We start from the raw sequence: 20,141 nt of genomic DNA, 5'->3' as shown, positions 1-20,141 counted from the left end.
TAAAGATGGAGTTTGACTATGAGAACTAGCCATAAAGAAGGACACAGACAAACAAAACTCAGAGGTCACTAGCTGGGACAACAGGGTGACATGAAACCTTATCACACATGAAGGCACGAGAAGCCAAGGAGATACATCAGGGAAATTCAGGAGGGTGAGGCTCGTGAAAAAGGACAGTAGTCGAGAAGGGGTCATTTGCTTGTCCTGGAAGAACAGCTTCTCACTCAGTTTACAGCTGAGTCCATGCACCCTTCCATCATTTTCTCAGAAAGGCCTCTGACACTTTATTGCATGATGGCTATAATTAATGTCAGACTTAAAATTAGAAACCAAAAAATTCTATTTGATCCTTTGGTTTCAAGTTGGACCTAGAGTATGTTTTGGCATGATTACTAACTGTTAGCAGAAAGTTCTGGAAACAGATGTAGTCTTGATATGTGCTCTAAATATGAAACACATTGCAGAAAGAGTTGGAGATAAAAATATATACCACTTATGCACACTCTGGCCGTGCCATTTCCTGTCCTCACCAGCAATAAAGTCTCTCTCGTTTACCCTTCTTTTGTTATTCCAGGTGAACAAAATCCTTTCTTCTTTTTCCCCCTTCTTTTTTCAAATTATAAAGTCATTTATTTATTTATTCATGTGTGTGTCCGCATGAATCCCCCCCCCACACACACACATACGATGACACACATGTGGAGGTCAGAGGACAATTGGCAGGAGTCAGTCGGTTCTGCCCTTCCATCATGTAAGTGCCAAGGGGTGTCATGTTTGTGGCAAGAGCCTTTGCTCTCTGACCTACGTCACCAGCCCTTCTTGTCCTTCTCTGTCACGCTCTTGTTTGTTTGTTTCTATCTTCTTTATCATTCTTAGTTATTTCATTGTGCTATATTAAGCACTAACTACATGTCAGAAATCGTGGAAGGCTACGATGATCGGAGAATATGTAAGACATAGCTGCTGTCCTTGAAAACTTTGCCCTGAGTGAAAAGAAAGCCACATGTAACGTAATCCCAGAGCTGGCTTAAAGTAACCATGAAGCTTCCGTTATTTTGCGAGAACCAGCAGTGAGGGACCACTGTTTCCTCCGAAGCTGGTAAGCACACATCTTCTCAGAAAGACATGGACATTGGAGAGGCCCAGGCAGAGTACAGAGAGGATGCGGGTGCAGTGCAGATAAAGGAACAGCTTGCTAAGAGCAAAGTGCTGGTTGGAGATGAGATGCCTGAGAGGAAGCCACAGGGCCCTGCACAGCAGCTCTGAGAGTTCTTCAGAAATGCCAGCGTCTGGAGAGATAGGGAACACCAGTCCCTAGGAGTTACGGCTAACACAGAAGGGCAAGCGCAGGAATGGACCGTGATTTTTAACTAGTCTGTTCTGTGTTTGCGTCCATGTGAGTGACCCCTAAAGGAGTTTGTCTACAGGCCAAATTAAGAGGAAGGCCTCTACGGGGTGCGTAGATATGTGGTTTGTGTGGTATGTGTGTGCTGTGTGTCGTGTATGTGATATGTGTATGTGAAGTGTGTTGTGGTGTGTGTATGTGTCTGCATGTATCCTTGTGTAAGAGCATGCACAGGTGTGTGGGGAGTATACATGAAGATATATGCATGACGATATATGGAGGGCAAAGAACAACCTCAGGTGGCATCCTCAGGAGCCATCCACCTTGTTTTTGAGACAGGGTCTCCTACCCAGTCTAGAACTTGCCCATGAAGGTAAGCTGGCCAGCTAGAGAGCCTCAGGAATCTACCCACTGCCTCCCCTTGGGCAGGGTGACAATTCCGTGTTATTGTGCAATGGTGGCCATGATAGGATTGGCAAGGCCACAGAAGGTGCGGCACCAAGTGTGAAGGAGCCTAGGATAGGCTGTGGGCTCGACTTCATAACAGCGATCAATACTCAGTTGTAACAATGCCAGGCGTAAAGATCAGGAGTCAGTGGGTGGCGGCTGGAGGATCTGCAGGCTGTGAGCGCCACTTAGCCTTCCTGTAGAATCGGCAAGGCTGCTGTGAAATAAATAGTAACTTAAATAGTGTGTGTGTGTGTGTGTGTGTGTGTGTGTGTGTGCTGTGTGTGTGCTGTGTGTGTGCTGTGTGAGTGCTGTGTGTGTGTGCTGTGTCCTGTGTGTGCTGTGTCCTGTGTGTGTGCTGTGTGTGTGCTGTGTGTGTGTGCTGTGTGTGTGCTGTGTGTATGCTGTGTGTGTGTGCTGTGTCCTGTGTGTGTGCTGTGTGTGTGTGCTGTGTGTGTGGTGTGTGTGTGGTGTGTGTGTGGTGTGTGTGTGTGGTGTGTGTGTGTGCTGTGTGTGGTGTGTGTGTTGTGTGTGTGTTGTGTGTGGTGTGTGTGTGTGTGTGTGTGTGCATTTTCTATTCTTTCAAAAGTAATATGCAACTTAGTTTTCTGGCTGACATTCATTGGTAAGTCCTAATGTCGTCTTACTCTTTGTAAAATTCTGAGATACAAGGACAAGCAATTTTGAGTCCCTTCACTCCGTGGGACCACTAAGGCACAAAAAACCATGTGATGGGTCTGAGAACAGTAGGAAGAATCTTTAGCGACCCTGAAACTAAAACCAGGTTTTCCTCAATTAAATTGTCCCTGTGCTCTTCCTGGATCACAGCAGCCGCTGTGCCCTGAAAAAATCAGGGCATCTGGTGAAAGCACAGCCCACTCTGGTGAAAGCACAGCCCACTCCTGAGTGGATGTCTACCGAAGGAGGCTGCGTCATATCTTACGGGAACATCTGTAATCATGTGCCTGACATCTCTGCCTAAGCATGACCCCTCACTTTAACCACCCTACGTGTGGGTGACTGCACAAGTGTCAGAGGTAAATCCCACCCACACCTACACCCCTACCCTGCCCTGGCAACAATTGACAAGATACACGTATTAAAAAAAAAAAAGCTCAGAGCGAAACCACGTACATAGGTTACACTCTGAGCTGGGGTACGTCAGGCTAACTACAAATAACCGCAATTAGCCATGCAAACAGGCTGAGTCAGCCTTACGGTCTGGGCCAAGATTTTCCAACAGACAGGGTAGGATTGAAAACCAATCTTTATTCCCAGTACTTGCGTAAACTGAGGTTCAAGTGGGATTAAATCACATCTGCCCTTGTTAGGAGACAGGCTATTTTTAGGGAAAGCAAGATGAACTCTGACCTACAAATTTGAAAATGCCTGGATCAATCACCATTGGTATGATGAGAGGCGTATGGAGCATGCCATTGTTAACACGTGGGACGTGTCTTTGTTTAGGGGCCATTAAATTTAATAACTTCCCTCTTTAATAGGGACCCTCTTCAAAATAAAAGTGGCTCCATCGAACTTAATTACTTGCCTGTGGCTGCTGCGGAGGGGCGAGCTTACCAAACAGGTAGTACTTACTATAGGAGTGGGTCTGCCGGGGGGGGGGGGGGGGGGGGGGGGGGGGGGGGGGAAATGGAGGATCTCCAGTAAGTTGTCTTAACTTTCTGCTTTATTAGTATTAATTGCTGGGGCTTTCTTTTTAAACTTCCTGAAGGCATTGCTCCCTCCGGGGGTTTGAAAGCTGTTCTATAGAAATAAATGCTCACATGGATCTAGCACACCAGAGCTACTTACTTCAAAATCTGAACTCAGGAGATTTGACAGGGACCGGGTCATGAAGGACATTTCTGAATGAGCTGTTTCAAACACCAGTGGGTTTTAAATGACATGGACTGATCCTCCTGACAGATCTCAAGTGATCAAATGGGTCATCCTCCTGCCCCCAGCAACTTCTATATTTTGTGATAGTGATAAAATCATATTTAGTGACTTTACTTATTAGGCTGATGTCACTCTGCTGACTTTCAATTTATTATATAATTTAACTTTTTCTTAATAATTTATTGACCTTTTTAGCTTAAAATTTAATAACATAACTTTAGAAATTCTATGAGCTACATATCGCATGAAGTGAACTTCATGAATTGTATGATTTTTGAACTACATGGGAGGATTAATTCATTTAAGTACTGAAATATTCCAAGGCATGTTTTGTTTTTAAATATGTTCTGTAACACATTTAAAAATACCAAAGTGGATATCCATTTTTGTTAAACAAATAATCTTTTAAAATTTCAGTTTCCTATTTATTTTATTAATTTAAGCCAAGCTTTGCCTGCAAACGACATACAGATATACAATTTTTAAAACAAGTTTAGTTTCAACATATCAGCTATAGTATGTCGCATATTGTGTGTCAGGTGTATCCTAAATATTTTACATTCTCCCAGGAATCCTAAAGGATCATTATTATGTCCCAATTAACTAAGTTTTATAAGCCTAACTTTTAGACAGTTGAGGAACTTTTGCCTGATGTTTACATGAGGTGCGAATCTGGGTTGGAGCCCTACTGTTTTTCTCCAACACCACCTGCAAGTGTGTTGTTTATCCCTTTGGGCAGAGAGATATGAGCTGAAAGCATCTCAAAAATGACATTTTGGGGATGGTAATGGAGATTAGCATTTGAACTGCCCATGTTACAGCCTAATAGTGAGTGGACAAGAGAGCTAGGTATGACAGACTAGAGGGCTGGGTATGACAGACAGACGAGAGGGCTGGGTATAACAGACAGACTGAGGGCTGGGTATAACAGACAGACTGAGGGCTGGGTATGACAGACAGACTAGAGGGCTGGGTATGACAGACTAGAGGGCTGGGTATGACAGACAGACTGAGGGCTGGGTATGACAGACAGACTAGAGGGCTGGGTATGACAGACAGACGAGAGGGCTGGGTATGACAGACAGACTAGAGGGCTGGGTATGACAGACAGACTAGAGGGCTGGGTATAACAGACAGACTAGAGGGCTGGGTATAACAGACAGACAAGAGGGCTGGGTATGACAGACAGACTAGAGGGCTGGGTATGACAGACAGACTAGAGGGCTGGGTATAACAGACAGACGAGAGGGCTGGGTATAACAGACAGACTGAGGGCTGGGTATAACAGACAGACTGAGGGCTGGGTATGACAGACAGACTAGAGGGCTAGGTATGACAGACAGACTGAGGGTTGGGTATGACAGACAGACTGAGGGTTGGGTATGACAGACAGACTAGAGGGCTGGCCAGGGTAGACAGACCAGAGAGCTGTCTACAGCCACAGTACACATAGATTCCATCCAAAGAGTTTTATTTTCTAAAGAAAAAACAAAACCTTCAAGTCTTGCTTGGAGGAAGGTCAGTCTTGTATATCTTGAGAATGGTTTTATATATTGAAGAGAATAATAATAAAGTAGAAATTGTGCCATTTGATCCCTGGAACCCTAAAAAACAATCATCTCCCTAGCATAATCCCCAGGATGGGCCCCAGGTTGTGGAACAGGCACCCACTTCTGGTCCATCAGGTAATGCCGGGGTGCATGGCTCCACAGGCAAGAGCCAGGTCAGGAGTTGCAGGGTTCCTCCTGCTCCTGACAGTCCCCAGCTGCCTGTTCCTTCCTGTTTCTGTACAGGCTGACAGGAGGGATTTTCTGTTCTCTTTAATGTTTATACAGAACCTCCCACCTTGGCTCCATGTTATTCCTTTACCAGTCACAACTCACAGAGATGCTCAGAGAGGAGGAAAAAACTGGACGAAGCTGAATTTTAAACCAGTATAAAGCAAGGTCTCATTTCTGCCTTTGGCTCAAGATCAATACCCAGCTGCCTAGCCAGTCGGTTTCTGTTCCCACCACCTTTTCTGTAGAATGGAAAGAACTAGAATGTCATTTCATGGAAATGCTTGAAGCGACAAGATCAAAATAGCCTTGTTCCACATCACGTGTGTGAACGGTGAACACTGAGGACTAGCCCATTGGGTAGTCATCTGCTCAACGTTGTTTACAGCAGTTTCCATGGTGAATTCAGGTATGAACACACCTCGACAAGAAAATTCTGTAGGCTTGTGTCTCTACAGCTACAATTGTCCTCTGGAACCCTTTCTTTTAAAGAAAATAGTTTACTTTTATTTTCTGTGTGTGTGTGTGATTGTCTGAGTATATGTATGTGGACCATGTGTGTGCCCGACACCCATGGAGCTCAGAAGATCCCCATAACTAGAGTCATAGGTGGTTTTGATCTGCCCAGTGTGAATGCTAGGAAACAAACCTGTGCCCTTTGCTAGAGCAGCAAGCGCTTTTAATGGCTGAGCCATCTCTCCATCACCACTGGGGCTTTTTAAAGAAACAAAAACCTGCTTTAGCTACAAAGATTGGTCAGATGGAAGCCCGAAGGGACCCTAAACACAAGCAAGCCTGCACACGTCTATTCTAAGAGTCCCACTGGCTCTATGCAAATTCATTTCGTCCTATGGAATACAGATGAAACGATCAAAACTAACTCAACTCCATCAAACACTGTGGCCTCAGCACCGCGCTAACTCTCTCGCTCCCCTGTGTGTCTTCCTTTTCCTCTCCCGTGTCCCTGATTGATGTGCTGCCTAAAGGAGATTTCACTCGAGAGATGAAAAATATACGTCTAGACTTGGCCCAGCTCCCAAGAGATGTCATGTGATTCATAGGCAAGGACAGCAGTGGTCAATAAAATGTGGTAACATGGTTATCCAGAGAACCTTCCAGCTCTCCCCACACCCCTCTCCCATCCCTACTCACCCCCGGGAGTCCATCTGCAGCAGAAAATGTGAAGGCACTAGGACCAGAGAGCCCTTTCCTGCTACTCGCTTGAGAAACAAAGCCTTCCCTCCTCCCAAGTTGAAAGAAATAAAGGAGAGGAGACTAACGGAAGCCTGCTGGCGGAGCTTCAGCTTGTCAGTGACGGGACTCAGCGCAGAGAGTAACGGCTCCGAGCTTTGCAGAAAATTGATAGAGGGAGAGAAACGGAAACAGAGACAAAGAGAGAAAGAAAGGCATTAACCTGGCCAGGAGTCAAACAGGTGCTTGGGGCCCAAACGCTGACACAAGATGACATGAGATACAGTGGCTGTGTGCCCCTGCGGAGTCATATCTGATTATTAATATGAGCGGGGTGTATATCAGGGCGAGTGGAGAGATTTCCCCCCTTATTTATGAGACTCATGTGTTCGGGTGAGGGCCTTTAGCTTCTTGTTACATGTCTGCCTGGAGGCTTATGTGAAACTCCCTGACTCCCTCTGCTAAACTCTGTTGGATGGAGAAGAAGGTGGCCAGGTCACTTCAGACATACCCTTCCACTATGATCATAAGCTTTGGGTGTCTTTGGAGTGGTGGATCTGTGAGTACCAGGGCTGCCACCCAGAGTGACAACGTGCCTTAGTGTGGAGCTGCCGCATGCTGCCTTCCAAGCTCCTCTGGGTCTCACTGCGCTGTGAGTGACTAGGTCTCCTAAGCATCCTAATCTTAGAAAGGGTTACTGCGGAGCCCAGGCAAGAGAAACAGGGTGGTGCCATCAGTCTGTTCTTTGACTTATACGCAGAGGAAGGCCTGGGGCGTGACCTTTGGGAGAAGGCTCTAGGTGTAAGACCACCCCTCGACTGGGATACAATTCAGCAGGCCACTAATGAGTATCATTAAAGGTCATCTTAAGAAAAGCATGCCGTCTCTGATGGATTTTCACTCTTGAATTAAAAATGTTCAAATGTTCAAGTGTTTGATAGTCCCGTAAATTCAGAAGATCGGGTGCCTAATGTCGCGTGCCTCCAATAGACAGTGACTGTGAGCATAGATAAGCCAGGCTTGTTCCATCCCCACCCCCAATCCCCTGGCCCTGTGCAGGAGTGGGCTTCTCGTTAAAGTTTGGTCTTTACCTGAAATGCGTCTGGGCACGTCGGTGATGGCAGGTAGCCCAGTGCCCCGTGTGGAAGACAGCGGCGTGGTGGAGTGGATGGATGGGGACGTCATCTGGCTCAAGTATGAGGGGTAAGACTGGTCGTAGGACCACGGTGGGGAAGATTGTGCCTGCCTGGGATCTGGAAAAAAAAAGATAAAAAAAAAAAAAAGCAGTTCAGAATTCCAGCTACTGCAACCGTAGAAACATGCAGCCCAGAACTTAGAGCACAGAAACAGAGGAACAAGACTACAAAATAAATAATAATAATAAATATCTCCCACGGCCTCTCCCTCTTAGGCCTTAAATAACCCAGAGCTCTCTAGACTTGATGTCTCAATGAACGCGACAAAATGAGTGTGCATAAGGTCCATTTGTCTCTCTTATGCATAAATATTTCTATTTGGAAAGTCCAGTGGCCATTTAGAAAACAATCCACTTTGCTTATTTTATGAAGTGGAATTTATTTTATTTATTCTCCATATTTTCTAAAGCTCCTTTCCTGAGCATACTTTTTGAACTCTATTTTTTCTATCAATTAACTTGTGTAAGTTTGCAGGAAGATGCAGGCTTCTCCTTTAACTGTTGTTTCTCTGGGTCCATGCTTCAGTGGGGCTCTTTAGATCTAAACATGTATGACTCTGCACTTCCCTTAGAGTGGCCTTTCTTTCGGGGAGGGCCACTGGATGCCATCTAATGGAATAGGGGGGCAAGGATGGAGGTGGGCATGAGAATGGAAGAGGTAGAAAGGAAGAAAGCAGTATGCACTATCTCACAATAAAGCTAAAACGGAAAATAACCTTTGAGAAAAGACAAGTCAGCTTTAAAACCGATTGGGATTGACTATAGAAAAGCTTCATGGCTGTACAGGCTCGATGTCAAACACACGAGTTCAGTGGTGGCAGGAAGATGACCCCAACCAGGAGAACAAGACAATGGTTTAACCCCACTGAGATCTTTTTTAAAAGTGTCAAGTGTTTGGACTGTGGCTTTGTGTTCCCTGTAGCTGCTGATAATAAAAATAATGGGCAGAAAGCTGCTCAAGGTTAATTGGCAAGAGCTGACGATGCCTTTGATCCATCTCCACGGGGTCTCTGAGGGGTGGAAGCTCAAGGTTGTGGGGTTTAATAACAGGTCATCCATTTGGGTAAGGAAAGAGAAGGCAAGTGTTTTGTCTTTCTTTGTTTTCCCTTTGAGACTACACCACCTGGTTTTCCCAAGGGGTCACCCATTCAAGTACTAAGTAGGCCCAGCTCTGCTTGGCCTCCTGGGTCAGATGAAACCGGGTGTGTTCAGAGTAGTTTGGGCAGAGATGAGAAGGTAAACTTATTACTACTTCCAAGAAGACTGTGTACTGTCTTAATCTTACTCAAAAGTTAACAGAATCATCAACAAATTTAATTTTAAATGCTAACTTAAACTTTTATGTTAATTTAAAAAAATAATAGAATTGGGTCTTACCAGATATAATCTGAATATAGATGGGCTTTGGAGTGCTTACAACTAGGTCAGAATTACCTCTGAGACTTCCACTCTCTGAATGGCCTTGGCCACACAAAGCCTTGGCTTCCTCTCATGATAACCCGATCACAGGAACATGAGAGTAAATGAAAAACTATCAAGAGAACAGCACAACAGCAGACTTTCAGTACAGGGCCATGAGCTTTTTAAGATTACTCTGCAAGTATATATGTCTTTGTGTGTGTGTGTGTGTGTGTGTGTGTGTGTTTGTGTGTGTGTGTGTGTGTGTGTGTCCAAATGAGTGCAGGTGCCTGCAGGGGCCAAAAGAGGGCATCAGATCTAGGACATCCCCTAGAGCTGGACTTCCAGGCAGCTGGGAGTCATCCAGTGTGGGTGCTGGGAACTGAACTCCTGAACCCTGAAAGTACAGCACATAATTCCAATTTCTGAGCCATCTCCCCAGCCCTCCTTCTTACATTCCTAGCTTAAAACTGAACAAACAAACAAACAAACAACAAAATACTCTTCATAGCAGATTGTTCCATCCTTAAAACACATTTGAGGCATTTGAGGTGGACTACCTTTGGAAAAGGTATAACATTCTCCCATTGACTATTATTGCTTGAATATTAACAGCTTACTTTTTTAAAAAAATGTATCTGAACAGTCAATTCAGGTTTATTTCTCAAAATAAAAATGAATACATAATAAGACAGATTTTTTTTCCTAGGCTCCTTCCTCTTTTAAAGCTGTTAGGGTTTTTATTTCTATGCAGTTCAGCTATTTCTTGCTTATTTGTTCAGTTTGGAAACAATTTATTTAAACACTAACTAAATAGAACATACTTCCTTGAGTGGAAATAATTAAATACATCTGGATATTTATCTGATGTTTACTGACATTAATAGATATGGGGAGGCACCCAATTCAAGTTTAAGGACCATTTACCTGAGTTTGCAATTCAAGAAAAGGGTAGGGCTGTATTAACATATTCTTTCCTTCAGAAATCTAAAAGATACTGGATGATTAAAAATAATGAATTTCTATGCTTTAAGACTCTCAAGGTTGAGGCTGTACAGATCGGCAGCCTTTCAGCTCTGAGTGGCTGGTCCTTGTTATCCTCAGATACTGATATATTCCTAGCCTTCTGCCACAAATGTAAGTTACTATTTAGAGAAATGGAAAATCATCTTCAGATGGAGAGGGATTCGTTCCTGACAGAGCAGGAAGACTGTCTCGTAAAAGCAAGGGGCTGGACTCGAGCACATTTTCAGCAGATGAAAGAGACAACTGCCACACAGCTACAAAAATGGCTTCCTGCAGGAATAAAAGCTGGGCTTGCATCATCCAGATTGAGCTGCACCAGACAACTTCCTGAACAAGCAGTTTGATCTGTGCATCCAGTCCTCAAATGCAGCAGCATATCAGTGGGCTAGTCCACCATGCCTACACTGGGGGAAATACAACGAAATGCAAGGAATGGCTATAATGATTAAACATATATGAAACGGAGTGAGGGTGCTTAACTTGGTTGTAACAAGCAGCCTTGGACATTCCATTTGTGCAGAGAGACAGCCTAGGACAGTGGGAAATGAATGGGCCTTCTAATGAGAGAATGTGGGATGAAGGGTCACCCTACTATTTATAAGCTTTATGACATCAGCTGGGGAGCAAACTCTCTGAGCCTCCAATTTCCTCGTCTGGAAAATGAGACTGCACAGCGTGCTGAAGTGACTCTGGCCAAGTGGCTGTACCCACTGGCCACGAAGACAGACTGAGGCTAGTCTTACAGCCCCCACTGTTTGGAGTAGGTCACTTGAACTCCTTGGCCCAATGGTTTATCTGTAATGTTGGGATAATGATCCTGATTGGGTTTTCATGAGCATGACATGAGCTATGCCAGATCTGATCATCTATCTGCCTCTCACAGGCCCTATTAAGTAGATAAGGACAGTGGTGCTAGCTGTAAAATGAACACAATCATAACTACGGGCATGTTTGGGAAACCAGGCAAAAATGAAGCATTTGATAACACCTACGATCTATGCTAAAACTATCATTGGGCTTTCAGTGCATGTGGGCAGGCTCTACCATGTGACCTGGGATGTCTTTCTTAGAACTGCTGGTGTCAAATGAAGGTGGAAATATCATCTCTGAGTTAGGCCCCCACCAATAAAATCTAATAATTCACAGTGAATGGCAAGTCAGCATCATTATTCAAAGAAATAAAAATCTGACTCCACATTTTCTGGGCTACCTTGGTGTGTGTGTGTGTGTGTGTGTGTGTGTGTGTGTGTGGCTATGAAATAATTCTGAGATCAGATGGTATAATTAAATATAGGCCTTGAGCGGACAAGCTACCCAACAATGAACTTACAGGTGGCTTGAATAAATACCAGAATAATAAAATGTCATAATTAATCATTCTAATTTTCTCTTAAGCCATGAAAGAGTTATTATATCAAGGAAGTTTTACATAAAATTTCTGCCTGCCAAATATTAACTTGATCGGTCTAATAAAGGACAACTCGGCTTTCAGTAGAGGCTTTTCACAAGGATGCTCTCACCAACACTGAGCAAAGAGAGGGTACTTGTACTCTGTCTCCCGGAGGGTTGGCTGTAACCCAGCTGGTCTCTTTCAAGGTCCTCGTCCTAAGACTGTATGACAATAGTGGGGGAGACAGGAGAGAGACTAAAGAAAAATAAAATATAAAGAGTGCCACAGTGTGTGCATGAGATCAGGTGTGAGCGACAGTGACCTTGAACTGAACGCGAGTGGTCTGAAAACCCCAGGCCTTACCTATCACTAAGTGAATAACAACAGACCATGGCTCTCACAGACACCATTTCTGGGCCACTGGCTGGACAAAGGACGACCTGTCTAAGCTTCCATTTCATCAGCAACATAGGAAGAAAAAAGACCTCCTCCTCCTAAACTTATGAAGGCTAAGCGAGAGTGTAACAGAGCTTAGCATGGTGCCAGGCTGCCTCTTTGCCCATCAATAGACGTCATGAATTGACTGTCTTTAACTTGGACCCTGTTCTTCTTGGACTTGGTTTCACCTCAAAAAGAGAAACTCCCACATTTTCAAATAGCTTATCCTCCAATTTTTCAGTCGTGTGGTGGGAGAAAAATGACTAAAATAACTTAGTTTCCTAAGAATGTATAAGCCTAACTTAAATATATAGTCACAACGTGTTTGTGTGTGTGTGTGTGTGTGTGTGTACGTGCGTGCGTGCGTGCGTGTGTGTGTGTGTGTGTGTGTGTGTGTGTGTGTGTCACAGTTATTAATGCCCACAGTGGAGAGAAATCAAGGACCTGGCTGGGTGGTGGTGGCATACGTGTTTAATCCCAGCACTTGGGAGGCAGAGGCAGGCAGATCTCTGTGAGTTCAAGGCCAGCGTAGTCTACAGACCTAGTTTAGTTCCAGGACAGCTAGGGTTGCTACACAGAGAAACCTATCTTGAAAAACAAGAAAGGAAGGAAGGAAGGAAGGAAGGAAGGAAGGAAGGAAGGAAGGAAGGAAGGAAGGAAGGAAGGAAGGAAAAAAGAAAGAAAGAAAGAAAGAAAGAAAGAAAGAAAGAAAGAAAGAAAGAAAGAAAGAAAGAAAGGTAGGTCAAGGACCTAGTGCATGGTTTCTGAACTTCACTTCCTGAAGAAACCTGAGCCTTCTCTAAACTCAGTGAGTCAGAGCAGGTATTGCTAAAATCACCACAGAGCGCCTAGCTCCACAACAGACCATCGAGTTAACCATGATCAATGGGAAACTCTCGTCAGTTAAACCTTGGCTTCCTTTGCTTAATCTCACTGGAGCTACCGAGCATGGCTTGTCTTTCTAGGTCTTCAGAAACGTGAGTCAAGCATCAGGAGCTGTTTCTCCAAAGTAGGAATAGTCTTGATTCTGAAGCCCCAAAGCATGGAAGTTTGGAGATTATGTCTTCCGGGACCAGCATCTACCCAAAAGCATCTACAGTCTCTCAGAAGATATCAAAAGAAATCAAGCCTGCTACTGAAGATCTTAAAAATTATTTTTAAAGACTTTTAAATTTATTTTCATTTTATGTGCATGGTGTTTTGCCTGCATGTGTGCATGTGCAAGCAAAATGTTTGTATTCCCCAGGGAAGTGAGGATTCCCTGGAAGTGAAGCTGCATATGGCTGTACATCACCAAATGTGTGCTGGGAACTAAAGCTGGGTCCTCTGGAAGAGCAGTAATGTTCTTAAACACGGAGCTACCCTCCAGCCCCTGATTTAAACTTTTTATATTTTTATGGGTCTTTAAAACTACAATTCATTCTTTTTATGTGGCGACCTTCAAAAACAGTATCAAAAGCATCTCCCTGTATTACAGAGGTGTAAATGTTTTTACATCAATATGGAAGCTTCAAAGCAAAACCTTTAGTGCTATCTTTATGTGCATACATTCTTTAGTGTTTGAGAAACCTGAAATACTAAGTTATCACAAGCATATTACTCCTTATCTATTTCTGCACAAACTTCTGCCACCTAAATCAAGGTCTTAGCAAGGAACTGAAAATCAAATTTGACCTGTAACATAAAGTTGAGAGAGAAAAATTAGGTCTTTCCAATAATGGGCCTCACAGATAGGATGTGATAAGTCATAATGACTAAATGCGAGAGAGGAGAGAGCAGCAGAGACTCCGTGGATGAACCCAGAAAGGAGAGCCTCCACATGCCTCCACATGCATGAGAGCAAGCTCTGAGTCGCCACCAGGCATGCACAGTGGCCATGTAATGATCGGAACTACTACGATCATGTGTCCAGAGGAAGCCACGGCTTCCTTCGTGAACGCAGCTACTAAGAGCACAGGTTGAACTCTCATTAAAAACTAGAAAGAAGAAGACAAAACCAAGCACTGACATAACGAGGCAGTCTATCCCAAGCATGTATTTGTGTTTTCGAGAACACGCCAAGGTTAGAAACAAGCCACAGAGTACCAATGCTTAGCAGTTTTTCTAAGTGCTCCACCCCCAGTAGCATCCCTTCATCTCGGACTTCTAAGCATGGACACTGCCTTCCTCCCTATAAACCCCAAGCACAGCAGCGTGGAACACTCTGCACCCAGGATGCTAAAGGAGCAATGGGAAAGTGACAACTCCAGTGTCTTAAGCTGACTTCCCTCAGGCACACTGGAAACGGCCGTTTATGCAAAGGTAAGGACACCAGGAAAGCAGGCAGTGTCCGTGGAGCCAGACAGGAAGGTGGCTGCACACTCCTAAAGGAGGTGTGAGCACTCTCTGACTTTATACTCACAAACAAGAAAAATGACAGAAACAAAAACTCCACGTCTGTGTGACTGAACATCAGACACTAAGAACAAGAGCGGCAGTACTGAAAACGGCCTGGTGCTGGCATCAAAACAGACAGGAGGACCAATGGATCCGAATCCACACAGCTACTACTGAAAACAGCCTGGTGCTGGCATCAAAACAGGCAGGAGGACCAATGGATCCGAATCCACTCAGCTACTATTGAAAACAGCCTGGTGCTGGCATCAAAACAGACAGGAGGACCAATGGATCTGAATCCACACAACTACGAACACCTGATTTTTGACAAAGAAACGAAAAATATAAAACGGAAAAAAGAAAGCATATTCAACAAATGGTGCTGGCATGACTGAATATCAACACATAGAAGAATGAAAATAGATCCATATCTATAACCATGTACAAAACTCAAGTCCAAACAGATCAAAGACCTCAACATAAAACTAACCACACTGAGAAAGTGGGAAGTACACTTGATCACATTGTCACAGGAGACCACTTTCTAAATATAACTACCCAGTAGCACAGACATTGAGAGAAACAATTAATAAATGGGACCTCATGAAACTGAAAAGCCTCTGTAAAGCAAAGAATATGGTCACCAAAACAAAACAGTAGCCTACAGAATGGGAAAAGATATTCACCAATCCCACATTGGAAAGAGAACTGATCTCCAAAATATACAAAGAACTCAAGAATTGGTCATCAAAAGAACAAATAATCTAAAAAGGGGGGTGGGTACAAACCTAAATAGAGAACTCTCAACAGAGGAATCTAAAATGGCTGAAAGACACTTAAGGAAATGCTCAACATCCTTAGTTATCAGAGAAAGCACATCAAAACAGCACTGAGATTCTATCTTACACCTGTAAAATGGCTAAGATCAAATACTCTGATGACAACTTAGGCTGGAGAGGATGTGGGGAAAAGAGAACACTCCTGCATTGCTGGTGGGAATATAAGCTGGTACAACCTCTTTGGATGTCAGTATAGTGATTTCTCAGAAAATTAGGAAACAACCTACCTCAAGACCCAGTAATACCACTTTCGGGTACATACCCAAAGGATGATCAATCATACCACAAGGATATGTGCTCAACTATGTTCATAGGAGCATTATTTGTCATAGCCAGAACCTGGGAACAACCTAAGTACCCCTCGACCAAAGAATGGATTAAAAAAATGTGGTACATTTCCACAATGGAGTACTACACAGAGGAAAAAATTAACAACTTCTTGAAATTTGCAGGCAAATGGATGGATCTAGAAAACATCATATTGAATGAGGTAACCCAGACCCAGAAAGACAAATATAATATGTACTCATTCATAAGTGGCTTTTAGACATAAAGTAAAGAAAAAGCAGCCTACAATTCACAGTCCCAGAGAACCTAGACAACAAAGGACTCTAAGAGAGACATACATGGATCTAATCTACATGGGAAGTAAAAGAAGACATAATCTCATGATGTAAATTGGAAGTGTGGGGATCATAGGAGAGAGTAGAAGGGGAGAGGGGAAGAAGGAAGGGGGAGCAGAGAAAAACATATAGCTCAATAAAAAAAAAAAAGAAGAAATTCCAGAGAGCTCCACTATGAACTGGCTATAGGAAAAATACATGGAACTTCTTTCTGAATGTCATTAGGGTTAGGGTATGAAAGGCAGAGAGCTTTGGCAAAACCTCATAGAAGAAGGATAAGGGAACCAGGGGTTGCAAGCCTCTATCGATTAACACTTGGGTCATGCGTGAGTGTGGATTTCCTAAGAATCACTCCCAAGGGGACACACCACGGATGTGGTGCCAGGCTTCACAGAGATGGTAGGAACTGGGGTGCCATGGTCGAAGACCAGAGAAGCACATAAAAGCACTACCAGCAGAACTCTGTCTAAAACAGGACAGCTGCAGAGATTTGCCTTCGGTGTCTGCAGTGCCACTGGCTACAGATGCGGAGTATAGTGAGGGCTTCTCAGCGCTGCCACCTCTTGCCTTTATCCATTTTCCCTGTGTGAAGCTCAGGTGATCATTGGGGAAAATGGACGACTGAAGCTGCAGCGTAAAGAGATTCCACACTGCTTTAGAGCCATACCGCTGGAGCACTCACTCCAGGGTCAAATACAGCCACCTGCGTTAACAGCTAAGAGGATACGCGTATCGTTGCCTGTCCTCTTTCCGGCACATTGCTGTCGTAATACACATTGTCACGACCATCCATGCTTTCATCCATAGACATTCCTAATTCAAAACAGTGAGCCCGGAATGTTCAAGGTTATATGCTATGTGTTCTTCAAAACCCCTTTCGGCTAGCCTGGGTTTTTCGAATGAGCTTCCTCACTCTGTCCAGACCCTCAAGACAGATGGGTAGAACACGAATAAACTCCTTCACTTAACCATGCTGCCACAGACCAGCAACTTGCATTATCAGAGACTTGTTCTCCTCACAAAATAAGAATGGCTCCGTCATGGTGGGAAGGATTGCCGTGGAAAGTGAGCCCCTAACACACAGTCTTTCCTGGAGAGAGCAGTTACAGCGGAAATGGCAGAAGCCATGCAGAGCTGACTTGGGATGACTGTGAAAGCCAGTTGAAGGAAAACGACACAGAGAGGTGCTTTCCGCCACAGGACACGGTGGCTCATGCCAGGAAAGTCCAAGAATAGGATTCTGGCTTCTCATCTGGTCCCCAAACAAAGCAAACAGAATCGCTCAGTAGGAAGCCATTCCAACTGATTCACAGAGCCAGCCATGAACAGAAATTTGAGAAAAGAGCAGCAAGCAGGAAAAAACTGGGTGCTGTATAGGCATGACAATGGCTTATGAAACAACGGAAGGGAGGCTTAATAAATCCCAGGAGATAATAGCAAAGAAGAGAATAAGAAATGGTGGGTGCCATCAAAGGTATTGTATCCTACAACATGATCTAGAAACAGGAACCAGAATCAAGCTGTGCATCTAAGCAGGAGATGCCAGGGCTGTCGCAGCGACACCAACCCCAGACTGTGTGGGACTCACAACTGTCTTACAGAAAGGAGGGGCTGTTTGTGTGAAAAGAAAACCCCAAGACTCAGGAGGAGCTGGCCTTAGCTCAACCTGGACATCAGTGGTAAAACAAGGAAAGGCATAGGGCGCGAAGCAGTGTGCTCAGAATTTGACTTCTAATTGGAATATGGGGCTGGCCGAGGGGCATCACACTAAGTTCAAGCCAATGCGGTCAGAGTAAGTCCACACTCAGATCGGGCTAGTGTCCATTATGCTGGTCAGGCAGAGCACCTAGAGTGTCACACCCAGGGCACAGGAACACTTACTATCCGTTGGATGATGATTACCCAGGATTCTAAAATTTGTCCACCAGGCATTCATCATTCATTGAAAACTATTCATTCTCTACTATGGTGTTGTATGATGGATTAAAAACAAAACCACCAAGCCCAACTTTCTGGAGTTTGCAGCTGGATAGGAGAGACTGGCAATGACATCGTCATCTAACTGTGATAAGAAGGGGATATCCATGACACTTGGGAATGTATAGTGAGAGAAACCTGGGCATCGGGCATAGCTTCCCTAAGGCCATGATGACTGAGCCAAGACCTGGTGAGGAGGCAGAAGCCCAGATGATGTTTGTGTGGGGCTAAGAGGAGGCTGGGCAAAGGGATGGCAGGTATCTAGTTCCTGGGAAAGAGACAGTATCGTCTTTTTGAGGACCTGACAGACAGTGTGTTTATGGGGACTGGCAAAAGCCTGAAAGTGGAGGAGAATGCAGAAGCGGCAGGGGGGAGGAGCCAGGTGAAGCGGAAGTTGCTGGCCGGTGCTAGAATCACGGGTCTTCACACTAAGTGCAACAGAAGGTCATTCCAGGTTGGGTTTTTGTTCTGCTTTATTTGTTTAATAGGGTGGCACAGCCAGTTGTGCATTTCAAAATCTCCCTCTGACAGCATCATAACAGAAACAGGGCAGAAATCCAGCCAAGGGGCAGACACAGGGAAGGGCATGCAGGGAAAACAGCAGCTGAAATCAACACAAAGGTGGAGTCCAGGGGCCGCATTTGGGAAACCCAGAAGCTAGCGGAAGACACTAAGTGGCCTTAACCGATCATCTGACTATGGAATGGGGCTCCTCAACATGCTCCAGGCTGGGTCAGGATTGGCCCTGGATGGGCAAGGTTATCCTGGGGTGCTCGACCAGGGGCATTTTTGTTGATCTCACCTCCTACACTCTGATCAAGGTTGAAGAACACTTTTAACAGGCTCCCCCACTGATAAACAAAATGCACCAAAGTTGAGAACAATGGGCGTATTTTTTTCACTTATGACAGAAGGGAAAATTACACTGCCTCCTTTGGATTTAATCTTCCCTATCAAGAAGAATGTTTTCAAATAAAAGAGAAGCACAGACACACTGAAGAGGAAATGAAAGCTGAGCGAGGCAGTGTGATTAGGAGGAGCAGCTTGCTTCTTTAGGTGAAGCCAAGACTCTGCTCCAAAATAAATTATGTCTCGGGATGTTGCAAGAATTTATGGCACCCATAGGCAAGGGGTATCTACTTGACAGGGCAGCGTCTAGAAAGTTCCTCTTTAGATGCATCAACTACATCTCTCAATGACGCTATTCGTTGGCGATCTTCACTTATCCTCAGGGGGTTACTACTCCAAGGTACAGAAGGATTTATAACTCTTTATTCTACCTTCTTTCTTCTGAAAATGTCTTTGCTGTTGGTAAACATCTTATATCTGACTAATATTTGGTAGCCATTGCGAGTGTTAGCATGCAAACACTTAAAGCCAATGTGCAAAGTGCACTTCAGTCTTGATCTCCGTGTGACTCCGTGGGCAGAAGAGGCTCACTTTTAACTTGCCCCCAGGACTCCTAGAACAACCAATTAGTAGCAAGTTCACCTGCCTCTTGTGTACCTGAACCTCGGCAAGATAGATGCTTCCTCTCTAATGCCATGTATAAGCAGCAAAGAGGCCTACCAGGAAGTGGCCACTAATACAGACCATGGCCAGCTTTGAAGATAGCATCTAACAGCATTCCACTCCTAAATCTGTCTGTTAACTTGACCAGAGTCTAGAAGGGTGAGAAGCAGTCTTTACAAGCTCTACAAGGAGGTACAGTTGTGAGAAGTAATGACTGGATGAAGAATTTGAACCATAAGACAATCGTACAAACACAGACAAGGATAGGAGAGGGACCTTCTGAATAAGTACGCAAGGACAGGCTTGCTCTGGTCAACTGCGAGACAAGATGGATGGGGGTAAGTCCAACAGCCGAGTTTTCCACACACAGTGCAAATCACTGAGTGATGTGATCCCCCAAAGTCACCACAATCAGTAATTAAAAGTCAACCCTTACTTTAAAACCTCAAAGTCTCTTTCCTCTCCATTCACTCTGATGACATCTCTGAACACAGAAATTAACACTCCTCCCGAAACTTCCCACCCCTCCCCCACTTAAAACCACCCTGTCAATTTTCTCTTCCAGAAACATAGATTTCTGGTTTCAGCTCTGTGGATTTTAGAAATCTCCTCAGACCCCAATTTTTAGCCACGAAATAAGGCTGGCAATACTAAAAACCTCTGCCAAAGTTGTGTTAAATACCATTAAAGCAAATTGATTCCAAACT

The 20,141-nt window shown here is 44.4% G+C and overlaps 1 protein-coding gene across 4 annotated transcripts in view; it reads right to left on the bottom strand.

Moving 5' to 3' along the window:
* Runx2 (RUNX family transcription factor 2) overlaps positions 1–20,141 on the bottom strand; it is a 205,604-nt gene that overhangs the window by 28,561 nt on the left and 156,902 nt on the right. For all 4 annotated transcript variants that reach the window (XM_038342148.1, XM_038342149.1, XM_038342150.1 and 1 more), the window contains one exon: positions 7,752–7,913. In XM_038342148.1, coding sequence (XP_038198076.1) covers positions 7,752–7,913 — 162 coding nt within the window. The remainder of the gene's footprint in view (positions 1–7,751; positions 7,914–20,141) is intronic.

The sequence above is a fragment of the Arvicola amphibius genome, chromosome 9 (assembly GCF_903992535.2).
Source record: "Arvicola amphibius chromosome 9, mArvAmp1.2, whole genome shotgun sequence".
In the NCBI taxonomy this organism is placed as follows: Eukaryota; Metazoa; Chordata; class Mammalia; order Rodentia; family Cricetidae; genus Arvicola; species Arvicola amphibius.
This window is presented reverse-complemented; position numbering and strand designations above follow the sequence as displayed.